This window comes from Xyrauchen texanus, chromosome 40 (assembly GCF_025860055.1).
Source record: "Xyrauchen texanus isolate HMW12.3.18 chromosome 40, RBS_HiC_50CHRs, whole genome shotgun sequence".
Classification (NCBI taxonomy): Eukaryota; Metazoa; Chordata; class Actinopteri; order Cypriniformes; family Catostomidae; genus Xyrauchen; species Xyrauchen texanus.
Window position 1 is genome coordinate 30,961,534 of NC_068315.1, and position 20,326 is coordinate 30,981,859.

General features: G+C 37.8%; 1 protein-coding gene across 1 annotated transcript; it reads left to right on the top strand.

Annotated features, from left to right (window-relative positions):
* The first annotated feature begins 5,484 nt into the window (after positions 1-5,484).
* On the top strand, positions 5,485-15,674 carry LOC127633758 (nuclear receptor-binding factor 2-like). Its single transcript, XM_052113042.1, has 4 exons — positions 5,485-5,662; positions 9,394-9,478; positions 10,156-10,196; positions 13,411-15,674. Exons 1-4 carry the CDS (start codon positions 5,633-5,635, stop codon positions 14,032-14,034), a joined length of 780 nt encoding a protein of 259 aa, XP_051969002.1. The 5' UTR covers positions 5,485-5,632; the 3' UTR covers positions 14,035-15,674.
* Positions 15,675-20,326: the final 4,652 nt, after the last annotated feature.

Consider the following 20,326-nt stretch of genomic DNA (forward strand, 5'->3'; position numbering starts at 1 on the left):
ATCCCCAAAAGACCTTATTCATTGGCTCAAGTGTGTTTAACTTCTCCTTTGATGTGATTGAATTTGTGTTGCGCTAGCAGTGTGTGTGAGTCCCGTGTTTAAACCAAGAAGTAATCCTGTTCGAAAAATCAGAGCCCGACTCAAAATTACATTTTGACTCAACTGACGGTTCGGTTTATTGTTGGGGTTTGGGAGTAGAATTCATAAAATATGATTTAATAAAGCTAAATTACATAATTTGCCTTGATGCCCTTCTACCTCCTTACATTACCTGTGAAGGCAGCATTTACCAGTTTTCATATACCACAACAGTGTTAGGGTTACTTTACAATGTTTCACCTAGCTACTGAATATCACATACAGTGACCCCAAGAAGTATTTAAATTGTATGAATGTTATTGCATATACAGATAAAACATCAAAATGCACAGTATTTACTTGGTAACACATTTCATTAATCTTCCCTTTGCTAAGGGTTTATAACGGTGTTACTTAATGACCAAAAATGTATTTATGAATTAATTATAAATCATTGATATGTGTTTATAACAGCATGAATAATAAGTGTGACTTTTATGCAATACTTGCCAAATAGTGAGCATTTTAACTTACATGTTATGAATGCTTAATATATACATTTATTCACTTATTATATACACATGTTATGTACTTATATATAGTCACTCTTACTCAAAATGTTGTATCTTGTCCTAATGAGCATTTTAACATGTTATAAATGCTTAATACATACACTTATTCAAGCTTACTTACTTTAGTATACTTATTCAACTTACTTAATCCTACTAACTTTCATGCAATACTTGCCAAATAGTGAGCCATTGTACCTCATGTTACAATTACTTAATGACACTTATTCAACATTAGTAACCTATGAAAATGTACCTTAATGTAAAGTGAATTTATTAAGGAGTTGCTGAAATTAGAAACCTATGTCTATAATGTTCATTATGTTTTAATGGCCATTAGACTTTTTTATGTGATATATGCTATGAATGAAATGCTCACTATCAAACAAGTATTGCAAGTCTCCCTTTTATTCATGCTGTTATAGCTGCACATGAATGATTTATAATGCATTTATAAATGACTATAAACCCTTAACAAAGGGAACATAAACATAAAGTGTTACCATTTATTCAAAAGAAAGCACAGCATACTTTTCAGAAGAATAAATCATAAGAAGGTTTTCAATGATAAAACAATAGATACTGTTCAAAATGAAGACAGTTAACCATGTTATATGAGCAAGAATGCTGTTGTACTGAATGTGAACATGTGCTGATATTCGAATAGCATGAATGTGAGTGTGATATTTGTTAGTTTAATAGTTAATATCAAGTTACTTACACTTTTAAACAGTTTCAAAAGAAGCCAAGGCAGGATTTACTGTTGTATGTTGCAAAGCAACACACAGACTGGTCAGCCTGTCTAGAACACTGCGAACCTGGACAAACGGAGTGATGCAAACAGTAATGTGTTATACTAAATATCAGCACTCTTGGAATCATGCTTGCCCAATCAGATTTGAGGACTATTCTAGCTGTTTTATTAAAAGTATATGACTGGGGGCCTGGGTAGCTCAATGAGTATTGACGATTACTACCACACATGGAGTCGCAGCTGAGTGACTCCAGTCAGGCTTTCTAAGCAACCAATTGAGTAGAGTCACATTGGTTTAACCTCCTTGTGGTCGCTATAATGTGGTTCTCATTCTCGGTGGGGCGTGGTGAGTTGTGCGTGGATGCCATGGAGAATAGCTTGAAGCTTCCACACGCGCTACGTCTCTGTGGTAATGCGCTCAACAAGCCACGTGATAGGATGTGCGGATTGACAGTCTCAGAAGCGTTTTACTACGCCTCCATGAGGACTTAGAGTGCATTGGGAATTGGGCATTCCAAATTGGGGAGAAAATCATTCAGGTTAACTGCTATATTCAGATTCAGTCTTAAGTTGATTCAGGGCGCTATTTTTGCACTGTTGTTTTTGACAAAACCGGTGACGGTCTCAACAGTACAACCGTATCTTTGGAGGGTGGAGTTTGGAAAGAGGGGCGTGTCTAATTCAACGGCTCAGTCTTGTGGAAGTTCCAGAATTGCTCAAATTGCTTACAGCACCTTTAATGTGATGAACTACACCTGTAATTGTAGGTGGCAAGGATACCTGTTTGAACATCACTAGTTGTTTGAAAGTAAATGCAAAATGGCTCAGAGAAGTGAAGTTAATTCTGAGAAAAGGTCTAGCATCATTCGTTTGCAGTGTCTTAAGTGTCCAAATACATTTTGGTTGGGTACATCGTTGTTGCTAATAGCCCAGCTCAGAAGAGATTCATGTAATAAATAAAGTGTTGTGTCCCAGTTAGCAGTGCATGAAACAGGTTTACAATGAAGCCCACACATACACAGCAGTCAGGATCACTTTGAAGGAGAAAAGCAGGCTAACTTTGCACCTCAGTGGAAAGAACAAAGACAACTCTGTGCTAGTGGCCTGCTGTACATGAACGGGCACATTTTTTTTCAATGAGTTATGATTTGATTCACATTTGTCTGTTGTCTCGATGGACACCCACAGTGTTCCAGTGAACATTATGCCCTGCCTTTTGATACAGTGCACAGAAAACAGTAAGAGCTTTGCGGTGTGGCTGATAAATATATGCCATTTACACTGATATTCAACATGACTGAGTTGAGAATCATGAACATGAAGCTATAGTTAAAATACTTCCATTATGTTATGTGGAAAATTCCCTTAAATTCAGTTTTCAGATGTCTGCTGAAATTCCATAAAGCACCCATAAGAAAAAACAAAACCAAATGACATCTCAGTTGTTACTCTGGACAGTAATGGGGGTTAAATGGACACCAAATGGAGACTTAAGTCTCCTGTTTCTCTCAAGAAAAGACCCCAGTCGCTGCATGTCACTTCTAGAGTTTCAGAAGCGATTCCACAATTGTTACAAACTGCATTGAAATTATTTTTTAAATATATAATTTTGTGGTGAAGAAAATAAAGCAGAAAAGGTTCAGGACTTTCTACATTGAATAAGATAGTTTAAGCATGAACTTCAGAACGTTAATTAAATTCTGCATTCAGACATGTAAAAACCAATGCTGTAGCTTATAAGTAAATATTATTTATAATTGTTTGTTATCTTTACAAAATGACTCATTTATGTTAAAAAAATATTTGCGATTACCACCGTCATCTGGCCTTTTTTTTTCACCAAGTGTTGAAGTCTGTGTGCACAGCTCTATATTGTGTTACTATTGCCATTAATGCAAGGTGATGTTGTCTCATAGACTACATGGCATGCATTAAGCTCCCCTGTGGGAGGCACCCGTAAGTCATGTGGTATGTGAAAAAACGTGTTTGTAAGGAAAATTCGAAACATGACTTGTTCTAAAAAAATTTTTTTAAATTTTACTACATTTATTTAATTACCATATATATATATATATATATATATATATATATATATATATATATATATATATATATATATCATATTGGTACGTAAAAGTTACTGTTTTTACAAAAGCGTTTGTTAAATTTACTCACTGACTTTAATCATTATTATGTCATGAAGTTAAGTACATTTTACTTAATTTTATACCATTAATATTAACTTAGTGCTGACAGCACATTAAGATGTGAAACTGTGTGCAAAAACTTAGCAAAAACATTCTAAGTTTCTAAATTCTGCGATCAATAGTCAGATATCTCAATTTGAAAAAATTCTGCAATCAATAGTAAGATATCTCAATTTGAAAAAATTATTCTGAAACCAAATGATCTGAGCTATTCACATTCATTTTTATAGCTCTATACTCTTACTGTATGTCAACAATTGACTCATTTTTATGTTTCCTAAGAAGTTTTAGAAACATCGGTGACAAAATCGATAAATATACAACCGAGAACTCATTAAGTCTTCTATAAGAGCAATCTCTGAGCTATACAATTTCCCTTTTGGCATTTATTTTTTACTGAAATGTAATGCAATTTGACTGTATACTGAATACTATGTACAGTTCGTGAAACTACACAAAAATAAGCACCAAAAAAATCTGATCAAAGATTCCATGTATGATATTTGCATTAACCTCAGATGGCCCTGAGTACTGTAAGTGTATTTTAGTGCAGTGTTTAGGCTGTGACTCATGAGGCCGTTTCTGATCCGCTTCTACTCTCTATTAGTATTTATTGAATAAAGCAAGTGGCACTTGCCAGCAAAAACAAAGTATTTCTGCTGATGATGTCACTGACTCATAATTGCCCTCTTTTTGAAAGAGTGGGTAATGATGTTGTGCAAGGAATTTCCAAACCAATGGACATGTAAGCTGTGTGTATGCACTGTTTATTATCAGAATCTTTGTTTTATGTCCAATCTTATACAACAGATTTTTCTTTTCTTTTTTGATGAGCAGTTTGGTTGTCTTTTGTCCCATCTGAGTGAAGTAAAAACATAGTGATTTATGTGGCCATAGTGTTTGCATGGCACATGAGACATATTTGTTGTGTAAAATGACTAATGTATAATGTTAAAATAAAATAAAGTAAAAATAGTTTGAATTATTTTATTTGATCTCAAGTTTGCTTTATAGTTCCCTTACAAGAAATATGGTAAAGTGATGGGATCAGATGGTAATACCATGATACTTTAATAGACTGTAGGCCTATATCATGGTACTGATTAATTACTATATGCATGTGCCACAGTATTTACATGGAACTCAAGACATGTTATTAACATGGTACATGTCAAAAGAAATATTACCATGTTAGCTTTTTTCTTATTTGTGCATCAGTATTGCATATAACAAATACATCCAAGACCCTATAATACAGTATTTATGGGGGAGCATAATATAAATCTACATGAAACTATTTAAGAAATTACATGTTTTAACAGTTGTTATTGGCTTTTGTTTCAGAGAGGCTTTAATTGAGTCAATGTAATGCCCTCATTTCCTTAAATAGAAAATATTATAAAGCAATGTGCCTTACCATGTGGTCTGAGCTAATCAAGAACAATGTTGTAAGATTTGTATTTTTAATATGTTATTTGATCTTAATCTAGACAAACCGTTTCGGAGATTTCAGTCATTCCCAGTTCAAGTAGGTACGAGCTGTGCTTATACGCTGCTTGTTTACATAGAACACATCTGCCCGGGAGCGTTCCAAAGATGACTGCCGAGTGGACTCACTTGCCTCAAAAGGGACTTAGGTTAGTATCAGTTACTAGGACAAACGCTCCCTCTAGTGTTAAGAAAATAGCATCACATCATAACAGAGGAATCGTCGTGCGTCTTTAAACGATTTCACGTAGTGAGATACATTTTAAAATAAAAAAATATGTAATTTACCAATGTGCTTTGATTTCGTGTAATTTGGGTTGAAGAAATGACGAAAAGAAACAACATCTTTACGTCACGCACGTTGCTGTGACGAGACGTTGACGTCACGGAGGTCGAAGTTGTTGTTTTTGCTTACATTGTAGCTGTGGATCAATGTCCGGTGATACCAGAGTCTCTGGTCCCGGAATAAAGACACATATTGTGCCAATGATCGTGTACGGATCTCTCATGTAGTTGAGGCTGTTGTTGATGAAGGAATGGAGGTGGTGGACTGTCCTCTCAACCTCGTAAGTGTTTGTTTACAAGCCACATTAGCATGCTAGCTGCTATTAACTTAGCCGCGTCTCAGCTCTTATCAGAATAAAAATAAACATGTGATGGCATCCACCTGTCTAGAAACACGTCCAGCCATTTTTTTGTTTTAGTTTAAGCGTGCTGTGAATGTTTCATACTGGTTGTGTTTTCTTTAGTTTGTATGTAGTATGAGTGTTTGTTTACTGTTGCCAGATGATCACATTTAAAACACATTCATACACAATAAGTGGATTCACCTACATATGACTGAATGTGTGATTGATTATCTAGCAATGCGGAGGATGTTGAGTATTTATGAAACTGTCAGTTCAGTGATAGTATGCTACTGTAAACGGTTTATTTGGATAATCCTTAAGGAGGATCTATTTATTCTAATCTCTTTTGAACATTATGATGACAATAAATAAAGGACTAGAGTAGTGCAACGTCTCACAACAGTGTAACATAGAATGACATACAATGGTGGTCTAAAAGTCTGCAACCACTTTCCCATTTAAATTATATCAGCATATCAACTTGAAAAGTTTAATTAGAAAATTATCATTATCCATCTAAAGTTAACAATAGCAAAAATGAATATGGATTTCAGAGTTGTTAAAATGTTGTATGTCCCTCTTTTGCTAATGACAACATGCACTTGAGCTGGCATGAACTGCAAGTGTTTGTGCTAAACCTGATGATGATTCATGTTATCCCAGCAGGATTTGTTTTCCATCTCAATGGAGGCAAAGAAATCTGAACATTTGTACAAACGAGTCAATGTGGTCAATCTCACCAATTTGATCATTTTATAAGTGACCTAATAATAGTGCAGAACCTTAAAGAGTTATTCAAGGTTCAGTACAAGTTAGTACAAGTGCTTTTATAAAATTATAAGCTTCACATTTCACAAAAAAAGTCACTGCAACACCTTATTGGCCATGGTTCTCTGATTGTTGGAGTGTTTCCCCTCAGGATCTTGGGTATTGTAGTTTTTCATCAGGCATTCTGCTATTAAGCATGGTTTATTTATTTTTACAAGTATGAAAAAGTTAACACAGACTGATGGCTTCAGCAGAAGCATGTACAATCACTTATGGTGGAGCTTTTGGTGGGTCTGTCTTTAAAGGAATAATTTAGCAAAAATGAAAATTCTCTAATTGTTAACTCACACTTATACCAACTCAGATGTGTGTGACTTTTCTTTTGCTGAACACAAATTAAGATTTTTAGAAGAATGTCTCAAGATCTTTTGGTCCATACAATGCAAGTGAACGGTGACCAGAATTTTTAAGCTCCACAAATCACATACATCAGCATAAAAAATAATTCATAATACTCCAGTGGTTATATCAATAATTCCAGAAGTGATTTGATTGGTGTGTGTTAGAAACAGATCAATATTTAAGTTTAAATTCTCCCTGCGCAGTCAAGCTGCACTTTCACTTTCACATTCTTCTTGTGTTTTTGGTCAAGTCAAGTGGGTTTTATGGTCATTACTAGAGATGCACCGATTGCAATTTTCTTGGCCGATTTCGAGTTCCGATTTTTTGCAAGTGTGACCTGCCGATACCGATTTTTTCCGATTCAGATTTTCTTTCTAAGAACTATTATTGACCACATATATGAACAAAATCTACCTTTCTTCAATGCTAAATTTTATTTTCATAATAAAATAAATTATTAAACATTACAATTTCCCCCAAACTGCACTAAGTTACAGGATCTTCTCTCAAAATAAAGTGCTCTGTGACTGGAAAGAGGTAGAAATAACAATTAACTGCAAATGAGTTGCTTTATATAACAGAAGTCATTTTCCACTATTTTTATAAATGGACCTTTTTCTCTTTATTACTCGTGTCCAATACGCTCAACTTACGTTAGATGTCCAAATATCAGTTGTGCTGAGCACTGCTTCGGGAACGGCTTGCATACCTGTCAACACTCCCGTTTTTCCCGGGAGTCTCCCGTTTTGTTATTTCTCCCAAAAAAACTCCCGTAATTTGTACGGCCCAAACCACGTTATATGAATAATCACATCAATATATTATTCCAAGGTGGTCCAGTTGCCAGATCTTGAATGAAACGCATCCTACTCACACAATCGACACATCATACACATTTCTAATAATTTGTGACCTCAATCTGGCAATCCACAACCCATTTGCGCTGTTGATATCTGTGCAGGCAGTAGACACGGGATGTTAAATCGAGCATCACTGGTAGATGGGAGGAGAAGACTCAGCTGATGCTCCGGTGAAAAAAACAAAATATACATGTAGATTTAACAACAGCTGGATGGAAGAATTGAATTTCATATCCCGAAGTCATATCGACAATGCCCACGCCTTTTGCAATGTGTGTCGCACTGATTTTAATATCGGACATGGTGGGAAAAATTACGTTAACTCACAACGGCACAATTTGGATGTACCCAAATGTTGACAGATAACAGGATGCGTGTGTTACATGACATGAGATTAAACAACTTGGGCAACGCAACGTCGGAAAGTACCTCCAACTCTGTATCGAGGAAATTTATCAGATTTCTGAAGCCTCTGTCCTCAACTATGGAGAACAGCTGGTCATCCAGGGCCATGAATTCCATAATTTTCCTCGTAATAGCTTTGGTATTTTCGTTGCTCATACCAAGGAATGATAGGAGAGGTTGCTGACTAGTGGCTGGCTCTGAGCTCTGGCTAGCTTTAGCCGCTTTCACTTTTTAGCTTCTTTTTTAAAATGAGCATTTTCAGCTGGGTGATGGTGTTATAAATGTCTAATTAGGTTTGTTGATCCGAAAGTTATTGTGGTGGTTCCCCCACGGTTTACTTTGACACATTTCGAACTTTATGCATTCTTCACTCACAGTGAAGATCTCCCACACCAATGACATTTTTACATGCGGCTGTGACGTTATTGCCTCGCCGCTGGCAACAAAACGGACCGGCTTGGAATCGGAAAGACGTGAGGCTGACCGGCCGTTTACCGATCCGGGCCGAGCATGCGGAAAATCGGCTAATTCCGGTCCCTGGCCGGTCGATCGGTGCATCTCTAGTCATTACCCTCCTGCGTACAGGGGCAGAAACAAAACAATGTGTCTCCTGAGACCACAGTGCTTAACATGTAACATGTCTTACAAGACTCGTGATTAACATTCTTCATGCATATTGTCCCCTACTGAGCAGGGGAAATGATTTCAAGCTGTAATGGCTAATATATTGATCTGTTTCTCACCCACACCTATAATATCACTTCAGAAGATATGAGTTAAAACACTGGAGTCATATTGATAACTTTTAGGCTGCCTTTGTGATTTTTTTTTACTTGTATTATATGGACCTACATAGCTGAAATATTCATCTAAAAATCTTAATTTGTGTTCTGCAGAAGAAAAAAGTCATACTAATCTGGGATGGCATGAGGGTGAGTAATTGATGAGAGAATTAGGTGAACCATCCCTTTAAGGTTTTATTATAATTAAAAGTAAAAACGTATTCACTTATGGAAAAAATAAATGGGATGTTTACTTCAGGAACCCCCCTGTTACACTATTAAAGTGTGCTTTGGTTACATTAAACTTACATTAAACACAGTTGCACATTCAGGGAAAGCATTCTAGATGAAGGTAATTGATTACCTGTAGTGTCATAAGTTTGATTTTACACATGTCTAAAACGGGATGATGGGGTAATATAGTTGAATATATCTTCCCTCTCTCTCTAAGGCCCATCAACAGTGTCGGAAAGCGGACCGCTTACTGGCCGCAGGGAAGTTTGAAGATGCCATCTCCTGCCACAGAAAAGCTGCAGGTTTGTCCATGTTTTGGTTCCCTTGAGATGGTCTTGCAGCCACTTTTTCTATTTTGTTATCTTTCCTGTGGAATATTTTGTAAAGTAGCCCACAATAGCTAACACAATAGTTCACCAGACAAAGATTAAGTTCAATTTATGACTTAACTCCATAATTTAAAGAATAGTTAGCCCAAATACATCTTTTTTTTTTTCTTTCCCCCAAGTAACACAAAAGAAGATGTTTAGCGGAATGTTCATTTACCATACAATAAAAGTGGATGGTGATGGATGCTGTCTTGCTGCAGTGGAGGTGAAGATCATCAGTTAAAAATGTATTACATTTCTATATTTTATTGTAATACAGTGTAATAAATTGTATGTATTTGGAATTGTATGGAAATGCAGATTTTCTTCTTTTTTTTTCTCTCTCTACTGCATCCATCCCTATTCACTTGCATTCTATGGAAAGCAGCAGACAGGACATGCTGCTAAATAACATGTTTTGTGTTCTAAGGAAGTAAAAAAAAAGTAATATGGGTTTAGAACAATGCAAGGTTGAATAAATTATGACAGGATTTTCACTTTTGGGTGAATTATTCCTTTTTATAGTGTTTTTAATTAAACCTGGTTTAGTTCAAGGCTAAACTCTGGCGGCAGAAGATTATGCCTTAACCTGTGCTTTCTCCATGTCACAGAACTTCTCAAGGAGGCCATGAAGCTGACAGAGTGTGAACAGGTATGCTCAGATGTTCCCTCTTTTTAGGCTGTATGTTTAATTTTTTCCCTTTGAAATATTGTTTTATTTAAACTAGTGCTGTCACAATACCAACAATTCTGAAGTTGTTACCGATACCAGTGTAATCAAGGTTCTCAATAACAATTTCGATACATAGCAAAAATCTATTTCAGGCATTTGGCTTTATTTTGAATCATACTATTATTTTGACGTGAGCTTTTATTTTTACGTTTCTTTTTGACGAAAGCTTTGCTTGTCTGGATAGACCATTCACTACATGGCCCAGTATGATCATTAAAGCACAAAGGCTGTGATTTAATTATAAAAATATATCAGTTTACATGTACCTTACCCAAATACATTTAAACTCAGTTTTTCACAATTCCTGATTTAATCATAGAAAACATTCCCTGTCTTGGGTCAGTTAGGATCACTACTTTATTTTAAGAATGTGAAATTTCTGAATAATAGTAGAGAGAATTATTTATTTCAGCTTTTATTTCTGTCATCACATTCCCAGTGGGTCAGAAGTTTATATACACTTTGTTAGTATTTGGTAGCATTGCCTTTAAACTGTTTAACTTGGGTCAAACATTTTGGTAGCCTTCCACAAGCTTCTCACAATAAGTTGCTGGAATTTTGTCCAATTCCTTCAGACAGAACTGGTGTAACTGAGTCAGGTTTGTAGGCATGCTTCACGGTTGAGATGGTGTTCTTCGGCTTGCAAGCCTCACCCTTTTTAACATAACGATGGTCATTATGGCCAAACAGTTAAATTTTTGTTTCATCAGACCAAAGGACATTTCTCCAAAAAGTAAGATCTTTGTCCCCATGTGCACTTGCAAACTGCCCTCTGGGTCTTAGGTTGGTTTTAGAGCAGTGGCTTCTTCCTTGCTAAGCAGCCTTTCAAGTTATGTTGATGTAGGACTCGTTTTACTGTGGATATAGATACTTGTCTACCTGTTTCCTCCAGCATCTTCACAATGTCCTTTGCTGTTGTTCTGGGATTGATTTGCACTTTTTGCACCAAACTACATTAATCTCTAAGAGACAGAATGCTGCTTCTTCCTGAGTGGTATGATGGCTGCGTGGTCCCATGGTGTTTGTACTTGTGTACTATTGTACAGATGAACGTGGTACATTCAGGCATTTGGAAATTGCTCCCAAGGATGAACCAGACTTGTGGAGGACCACAATTTTTTTTCTGAAGTCTTGGCTGATTTCTTTTGATTTTGGTTAATTGCCTAAAGACATAATTTTCTGGAATTTTCCAAGCTGCTTAAAGGCACAGTTAATTTAGTGTATGTAAACTTCCGACTGACCCATTGTGATATAGTGAATTAAAAGTGAAACAATCTCTCTGTAAACAATCGTTGGAAAAATTACTTGTGCGGATGTCTTAAACGACTTGCCAAAACTATAGTTTGCTAATATTAAATCTGTGGAGTGGTTAAAACATGTGTTTTAATGACTTCAACCTAAGTGTATGTAAACTTCTGACTTCAACTGTATATAGTCTACATCAGGGGTGACCAACCCTGCTCCTGGAGAGCTACCTTCCTGCAGAGTTTAGCTACAACACACCTGCCTGTCATTTTCGAGTAATCCTGAAGACCTTGATAAGCTGGTTCATGTGTGGTTGATTAGGGTTGGATCTAAACTCTGCAGGAAGGTAGCTCTCCAGGAGCAGGGTTGGCTACCCCTGGTCTACATGTAATATGCACTTCACAGTGGCTTAGTGCTCTGCTTTGTCATCTCATACAAAATGAATGATTCTCAATGTCTGTGGATTTTCCAGTATATAAGCGGTCAGATTTATACATTCATTTAAAGCACGCAGCTCATGCAGACTAAGATTGCAGTCTTTCGCAATAACACTAGGACATATCAATATTTTAATTTGATTAATTGTCCATTTCAGTGTAAAAGGGGCAGTAGAACACATGCTCAAATAAGTGTGTGAGCATTTGAAAACATTCATGTGTCTGTCAGGCAGCGTGCTGGGATCGAATTGATCGGTACTACCAGTACTGCAGAAACACTGGTATTGTAACATCTTTTTTTTTAATTTTAGTATCAACTTGGTATCTAAAGACCGGTACTTATGACATTACTACTTTAAAGATACACAATGTTGGCATTTCTCCTCAGCAAATTCTTACGTATCTTGTAAATCAATACAAAATGTGCTCTTTTACTAATTTACTGACATTTTTATTGCAATATAATTATTTCTGATTATATTCTGCAATATAAATTTAAGGTGCACCCAATAATCTTTTCTCATTAAGAAAGTTTTAAACAAAAAGGAATAAATAGCACTTTTGAAAAATATGTTTAAAATAATGTACACTTGCTTGACAGAGACTCAAAATGAAGACCACAAACACTGCATTCCTTGAATGAGCTTGTTTTCATGGACACCAGAAAGCTATTTATTGCGAGAAAGCTGCTTAAGACGTGAAAGTGTTTGCATTTACATGCACTGTGTTCACTGCTTTCTCTTTATTCTCTTATTCATGCAGCTCAGTCAGAAAAGCAGCTTTCTCAACAGCAGCGTAATTTCAGTGTGAAGTTGGGGTAAATAACGAACATGGCATCTGAGGACGTCTTCGCCATTTTTTATTATCCTTTGCTTTGCTTCATTTACAGATGTCCCACAGAAGCTGCTGTGTTTGTTTCCTTAACTTTCCAATGCAATATGCGCGGTATTGCGCTGCTATAGTGGGATTTCCCTCTTACGTCATACTCCGGGATTCCCCAGGCGCACTTGAGTGCATACTGTACGTACATGCGCACTCTTCAAAAACCTGTAAGAACACAGTTTATATGTTTACATGGCCACATGTAATCTAGCAGAAACATAGATTTGTTAAACTGTTTTCTCTTAATCCCTTAAACAGCATAAGGAAAACAGCATTCACGTTTACATGACTTTTTACAGAACACCGCGTTTTGCAAAACCCCGGAGTAATTACGGAGTAAGCCATTTACTTAAGTGCACGTAAACAGGGTAAATCATATTTCTTACCAAAATCTTTTACTTTTGTGTGAAACTGCATCAACACTGCTAGGTGCCGGTATAAGTCCAAGACGACCATATCAGCCAGATGAATATATTATGCACCTAGTGTGTTCAGCCTGTTTATGTATGAAAATTTCTTCAGCCTGATTATTAGTTCCTGAGATATTTGAATGCTTGTTTATTACAAAGGCTTGCCTGTCTCTGGAGCTCCAGAGGGAAAGTCACGTGAAGCAGCAGATGCTGATCGAGGAGCGATGGAAGCAAGCAAAACGAGAGGACAAGCCCAGGACCCTCCAGCACGTCCCTTCCTCAGACCAGACCCCTCGCCGCCACCTCCAGTCGGGCACACCTGCTCTAGACATACCCCAAGCATCTGATCGTGAATCCGACACCTGGCTGTACCTCCTGAAGAACAAAAGCACCACCCTAGAGCCATGCTCTGGCAGTAAAGCACAGAAAGATGATAAAACTCGTTTGGAAGAGCAGCAGACCACCATCAAGGACCTGCGCAAACTTGTGGACCGTCTGGTGTCCGAGAACGAGCGTCTGAAACAGGAGAATGAGAATTTGCGTGCAGAGAACTCACGGCTGAAGAAAGAGCCCTATGTCGATGCAGACTTCGTGGACAGGTCAGAGCTGTGGGTTCTTCCGCAGCCAGGTGAGGAGCGCAAGGCCAAGGACATTCCCATCCCCCAGCTTCCCCCGCTGGAGATGCCCACCCAGGAGATCCCTCTGGAGGACCTTCCAGGCCTGGAGCTTCCTGAGGACATCCAGCAAGAGTTGCAGGAGTTATTGGATGGAGAGAAGCTGTGATCGCTCATTCTCAAAACATGCACCAAAGGGGACTTCGTACACCATTTCGTGCCAGTGAACACACATTAGAAGCATTCGCCGATCACAACCCGCCGATATGACCGGGGCTTTCGGTAAAGCAACTCAGCGGCATAAATGACAGTTTACACAGCCGCCTGCACGTTTGGTTCTCTCCTCTTCTCAGTGGCGCCATCGAGCTATTAGATATAATTACATAAATAAATAAAAACAAAGAAAACTACTCTTTTTGAAGTAATTGTGCCTTTCTGACATGTTTTTGTTATGAAGTTTATGTGAAACGGGAGACAAACAGACTCCCTACCAGACACCGCGTTAAAAGTCTTTACATACAGATTGTTTCCACATCTGACCTTTATCAGCAGCTGAATTCTCCCCTTTCAAAATCCCTCTTTGAACAAAAAAAAAAATTGTTTTCATTTTTTTCCCACATGCACACTTAACAAGGGGCATTGAACACTGTGAAATACATGTGTGTTTTGTGCAGCACCTTTGCTGGTTGATTAGCACTACTGATGGTAATGTGAGATTTCGGGAATAGAGGAAAGCCCAGAGGCATCAATACAATTAGATATGCATTCTGTTTTCATACACAGATAACCAGCTTGCAGCAGTAAACGCTTGTTTTGCCTTATTGCGAAAGTGTAGACTAATATGAAGCCTGGTCCTGATGTCATCACTATCAGATTTCCACCCTGGACGACACACAGTGGCTTTGTACAGTAGAAACTGTGAACTATAGAATAATATTGTATTATTTATATAGGATAAGGGACTTTAGGACTGAACAAACCATTTCATTGCAGATGTGGTGAAGAGAGTATAAAGTATAAGCAATAATCATGTTAAGTGCTACAGTATCACTTCATTGAAATGGCAATGCAGCTTCTTCATTTTCATTTTTTGTTTGTCTATATTTGAAGTTTTGTCCTTTAAATTCTTGCTTAGCTCTGTCATTATTCATGTTGTCTCTGTTCAATGGCTACACTACAGCAAAATCCCAGATCCAATGCCAACATAACAGGAATGGATGTACAGGATCTGTAAGCCTTCATCCCTTTTCCACTTCAGGACCTGTGTGAACTCAAAGTATGTTGAGTTTTTCTTTTTCAAGATGAATTTGTACTGTAACCAGTCATGGATCATCTGATCACAATGTTAATATTTTCAGGTTACTGATTGCACAATTATACCATGTCTAACAATAAACCAGGTTCATTCCTCATACCAATCACATGTGCACCAACATGTGCCAGATGTACTTGGAAAGTAAAGGCTTTTTAATGCGACACAGAAATCTTTCATTTTTGTGTCACAAAGAGGGAACCAAGTTTGCATTTTTGGTGTCTTATTTTGTTTCTTTTATTTCAGTTTTCAATTGTTTACCACAGTTATCAGGGTGAATCAGTTTTCACAAGTTTTTTGATGTTGTTAATTTAAAAAACAAATCTGTGTGATGTAAAAAATAATCAGAAATCATTTGATGAAAGTGTTTTGATGCATGAATGACTAGCTGTAAGTATATTATTGTTAAGATATTAACAACAAGACTTTATGTATAATTATTTTGTGAGATTACATGTTCAGACAAGCATTAAAGATTTTAACAAGTGAAGGCACAAATTATGTGTTAGTCCACCTGCTTGTTTTTGCAGTTTTACTTTTTTCACAAGACGATAGTTATTGACAGATGAATTTGGCCAGTGGATAGCAGCAGTGGCGTAACTACAGGTAGGACAGGGTGGACCGCAGCCCTGGTGTCCGGGGTGAGAAGGGCCCAAGGGAAGCTATCCACCCTGCCCTCCCTGTAGTTATGCCACTGCTGTTACCCATCATGCTCTGTGATGTCACAGTTGCTCTCGCCATTTAAGGGTGTTTTCACACTTGGTTCATTTTAGAGGTCTGAGCGCAGTTCGCTGGATCTCGGGTGAACAAAAAGCGCTCTGGGCTCACTTGATTTTCTCATTTGTGTAATGCCAAACATGTTTGGCCCTGACAGGTTCCCGTACATAGGAAATAACAATTTGAGCATGGGAGTGACACGACAAGCTGCTTGTTTTGTTTCTATGGAGATGACCGCGTTAGAAGCATATTAAACTATTGGACACTGCTCACGAAAGGAACTCAAATGTCTCAAAATTAAGATGCTTAAAGAGGTCTTAAAAAGCTGCATGAAAGTTTAGAAATCGTTTCATAGGAATTGAAGCAACCTGAGGCTGTCAGTAGATTTAAATGTTAATTGTGATTAATCTTGTTGTTTGTCGTTAATAAGATTAATCTACCATGATTTAATGTTAATCTTTGCTTTTAAATCCAGTATTTGTTTTATATAAAAATACAATGCATTCAGCTCTGATGCATTACTTTTCTCTTTTAATTTATAAACAATATGTTATAATACAGAATGGCATAATATTGATGCCAAAGATCAATAAAATATTTTTTATTGAACATAGACACCTGTTCTTATGATGCTTATTTGTTTTGAGAGCATTAAGCATGTTTATATTATCTTAGAAGTTCATATGTAGAGCCATTTGTACTCTTAACATTAAATATAGCCCTAATCATTATAATTATAAGAAATACTATATTTTTAAAGTGGGCTCAATCCCAAAATTACACAAAGTGTGAATGCAAAAAGGACTGAGACCTCATGACTGGTAAAGTGGATCAAAAAGAGATCTGAACCATGTACAAGCTCAGACAGTGTGAACTGGGTCCTTTTTCACTTGGTCCACTTAAAGGGGTCTGGGTTTTTATTAATTTTTTATACAAAGTAATGCATTCAACTGACTGCAATCCATTTTTATATATATATATAAAAACACGACTGATAATGATTTGATCTACTGACAGTCTCGGGCAACACACATTCAATGAAAACAATAGTAATATATTCCTAATGTAATCCCTTGAGTCTTCATTTACACAGAACACAGATGAAATAAAGTTTGTTTAGTGAGGAGTTAAATAGTTTTCATCAGCATTACTTGTGTACCGTAGCCTGTCAGAGCCAAACATGTTTGACGTTACACTAATGGGAAAATCAAGTGAGCCCGGAGCCGCTTTTTGTTCACAATGCACTTTATTAGTAGGCTGCAAGCGAACCGTACTCAGACCACCTCCCGAGAGGGTCTCGGTTCAGTCCACTTTAAAAGGGTCTGAGATTGTTTGGTGTGTTCACATATGGGCCAAAATTCACATGAACCACATTCAGACCCCTGAAACGAACAAAGTGTGAAAACTACCTAAAGGCGGGTGCACACTGTACGGGAGTGTTGCGTAATAGAAGCGAAACGTGCCCACCACGGAGGTGTATTTTGTCTCTCTCTTTGAAAGTCAGGACATCAGCATTTCCGTTGCTCTGATACCACTCCATCACGAGCATAGGCTTACATTTACAAGAAAGATACAAGACAATTACAGATGTTGAGAATGAACGCGAGTGCGGGAGGAAGCCTAAAGGAATAATGAGCTACCACAAGCAAATATTCATTGTGGAAATAAAAAGACTTGTGGCCTGAAAAATTACAAACTTCACCATTCACATTGGAGAAAACAAAAAAGGTGGGTTATATTAAGTCTTTCTCCTCTTAGATTAGTAAACTATAGGCCACGCAAAATTTCTAAAATTCATGAATATATCACGCTTGCAATTTCCCTGTAGATAATGCACAAACACAATATAGATTTCTATCATTGTATTCAACTTGCTGATTTGAATTCAAATGTCCCATAAGTACTTACCAGTATAAATTGTTCAATCTTTCTATTTTATTCATTTATAAATAAAATTGGAGAGGTGTGAATCTTAACTAAAAAGTTTACAGACGTATAGTTAAACTAAATTTATTAAAAGTAAAATATTGTAATGAAAATAAAGTTGTAAAGAAAATGCATGATAAATGTAAAGAAAAAAATGAGAAAATGCGATCATTCGTTTATTTTTGTTTTGTAAGCTCTGTATTTATTTGAATTGGTGAATAATTCTTTCATATTGCTGACGTGTTACACTTTTCTCCAAGTTTTTTCTGCTTATTTATTTATTAAAACATTTTAGATCAAATTAAAAGAAGAAAAAACATTGAAAGAGCTTGAGTAGAGTGATACCCGGGCACAAATGTTGCGACGGTGCCAAAGCGGAGCAGGTTATCGGGCGCGAGAGAGGATCTCATCTGGTCATTGTAATAGTAGTCAAATATACGATGCAGAGATGCTAAATTCTTTAGGATTTCCAAAATGTATCTCACAGGGGCGGTGTGTTCATTAGGGCGATATGGGCGACGCACTGCCAAATGGGAGATGGAAGGAATTGTTTTTCTAACCACTTCTATCACGGCAACAGTCGTTATCAGTGTTCTAATCTAGATGTCTGATCTGCCACTAAATGTCCAATCAGGTTAAGTCGTGCTTAAAATGGCCCCGCCCCTTTTGGGGCGATTTCAATTCAGGTTGAAAATCGCCCCAGAAGTCTCTCATAGACTCTCATGTTGAGCTTTCAATTCAATCTCTATAGAAAAGAGCGGGTAGCAGCGTCAATCAATTCACGTACTACTGTCAAGAAGGCTAGTGTTCAGTGCAACTCGATTGTCTCTTTGAAAGAAGTTCCTTTTAGTCAGCGAAAGCGAAACAAGATAAATTGTCAATGAAACAATTAGGACCTCCCAGACCAGATTTAATCATTCAACAGGTTTCTACTAAAGGGGGAAAGTCCTACACCCGAGGATTTTCCAAAAATTGGTACGAACGAAAAACCTGGCTAGCAGGCTGCGACGTAGCCAATGCAGTCTTCTGCTACACCTGCCTACTCTTTCACCCTGAAGGCGGCACGGCAGACAGCACTGCTTGTAACAGACCAGTCAGTTTCAGAAAAGATAAAGAAACATGAGCTGTCAAAGACTCACATGGATAGCTGTTTGAGATTGTCTGCTTTGGGGAGAGTGAACATTGCCACTCAACTGGATGAGGGATACAGGCTAGCTGTCCGTTGCCACAACGATGAGGTTAGCAAGAACCTCCACATCCTCAACCGGCTAATCCAGTGTGTGAAGTTTTGCGGAGTGTTTGATTTAGCTTTGCGAGGCAAAGATGAAACTGAGGGCTCCACCAACCCTGGTATATTTCTTGGACTGGTCAACTTTGTGGCACATTTAGATAAGGTGTTTGATGAGCATCTTAAAAATGCAAAAGTTTTCAGGGGCACATCAAAGACAATTCAAAACGAGCTACTGGAGTACATGCTGGCGGTCGTGAGGGAACATATTTTGGAGGAGGTGAAGTCAGCGAACTTCGTAGCCATCCAAGCTGACGAGACCACGGACGTTTCTACACAGACACCCCATTGCAACTTTTTTCCCGGTCACCCAAACGCACTAGCATTCTTGACCAGGCCGTTGCACGAAGACTGCCCAGAGCTTCATCTACACGGTGGAACTTCAACAGCAGAGTCGTGAACACTGTCTATGAGAATCGAGGTGACCTCATACAATGTTTTGAAGCCATCGGGACAGGTTCATTGGGTTCATTTGACCAGCCCACCGTGAGAGAGGCATCTGGCTACGTGAGGATGCTACATGATGAAGATTTCATTTTTTTCCTGTGGCTTTTTCACAAAATCATGCCCCACGTCGATACTCTGTACCAGAAGCTCCAGAAGAAGGACATCGATGCTGTCTTCATCAAACGTGCCCTCGACAGCTTCACAAGCTGTGTGCAGGCCTTAAGGTAAGATTAAACAATATCATTCGATCGTTCTCAAAGCAGAGCTTTGTCATTTGAAAATGTATGCATGAAAGGAGACTGCATTTGTGTTAGAAATTACATTATTCTCATTATATATGGCCAGTGGTGTAATCTAGCTTTCTTTATATACTGTGTATACTGTGCTGAACATCCAGGCGAGGTGAGACACAAAGGCTAACTTAAACCCTGCCCATTTTAAGTGGAACTGAAATCTTTGTACTATACGTGGATAAATTGCATATACCTGTGCATCACATAGACTACAGTACTGTACATAGCCTAACAAACACATTGGTCTGTTTGCCTTCAGGGACTCCTCTCAACAGCAGCTGCAAGTAGCAACATGAGCCAAAAGACCTATAATGGCTTTGAGAGAAGAGGAGAAGCAGAGGCTGTCTGAAGAGGTCTGCAACACCATCCTGGATCACTCCAAAGCAAGGTTCTCTTTCACTGGCCACCTTGTGAGTGCTACCTTACTGCAAGCAGATATGTTTGAAAGGTACTGCCATTTATTTCCTGATGAGGCTCT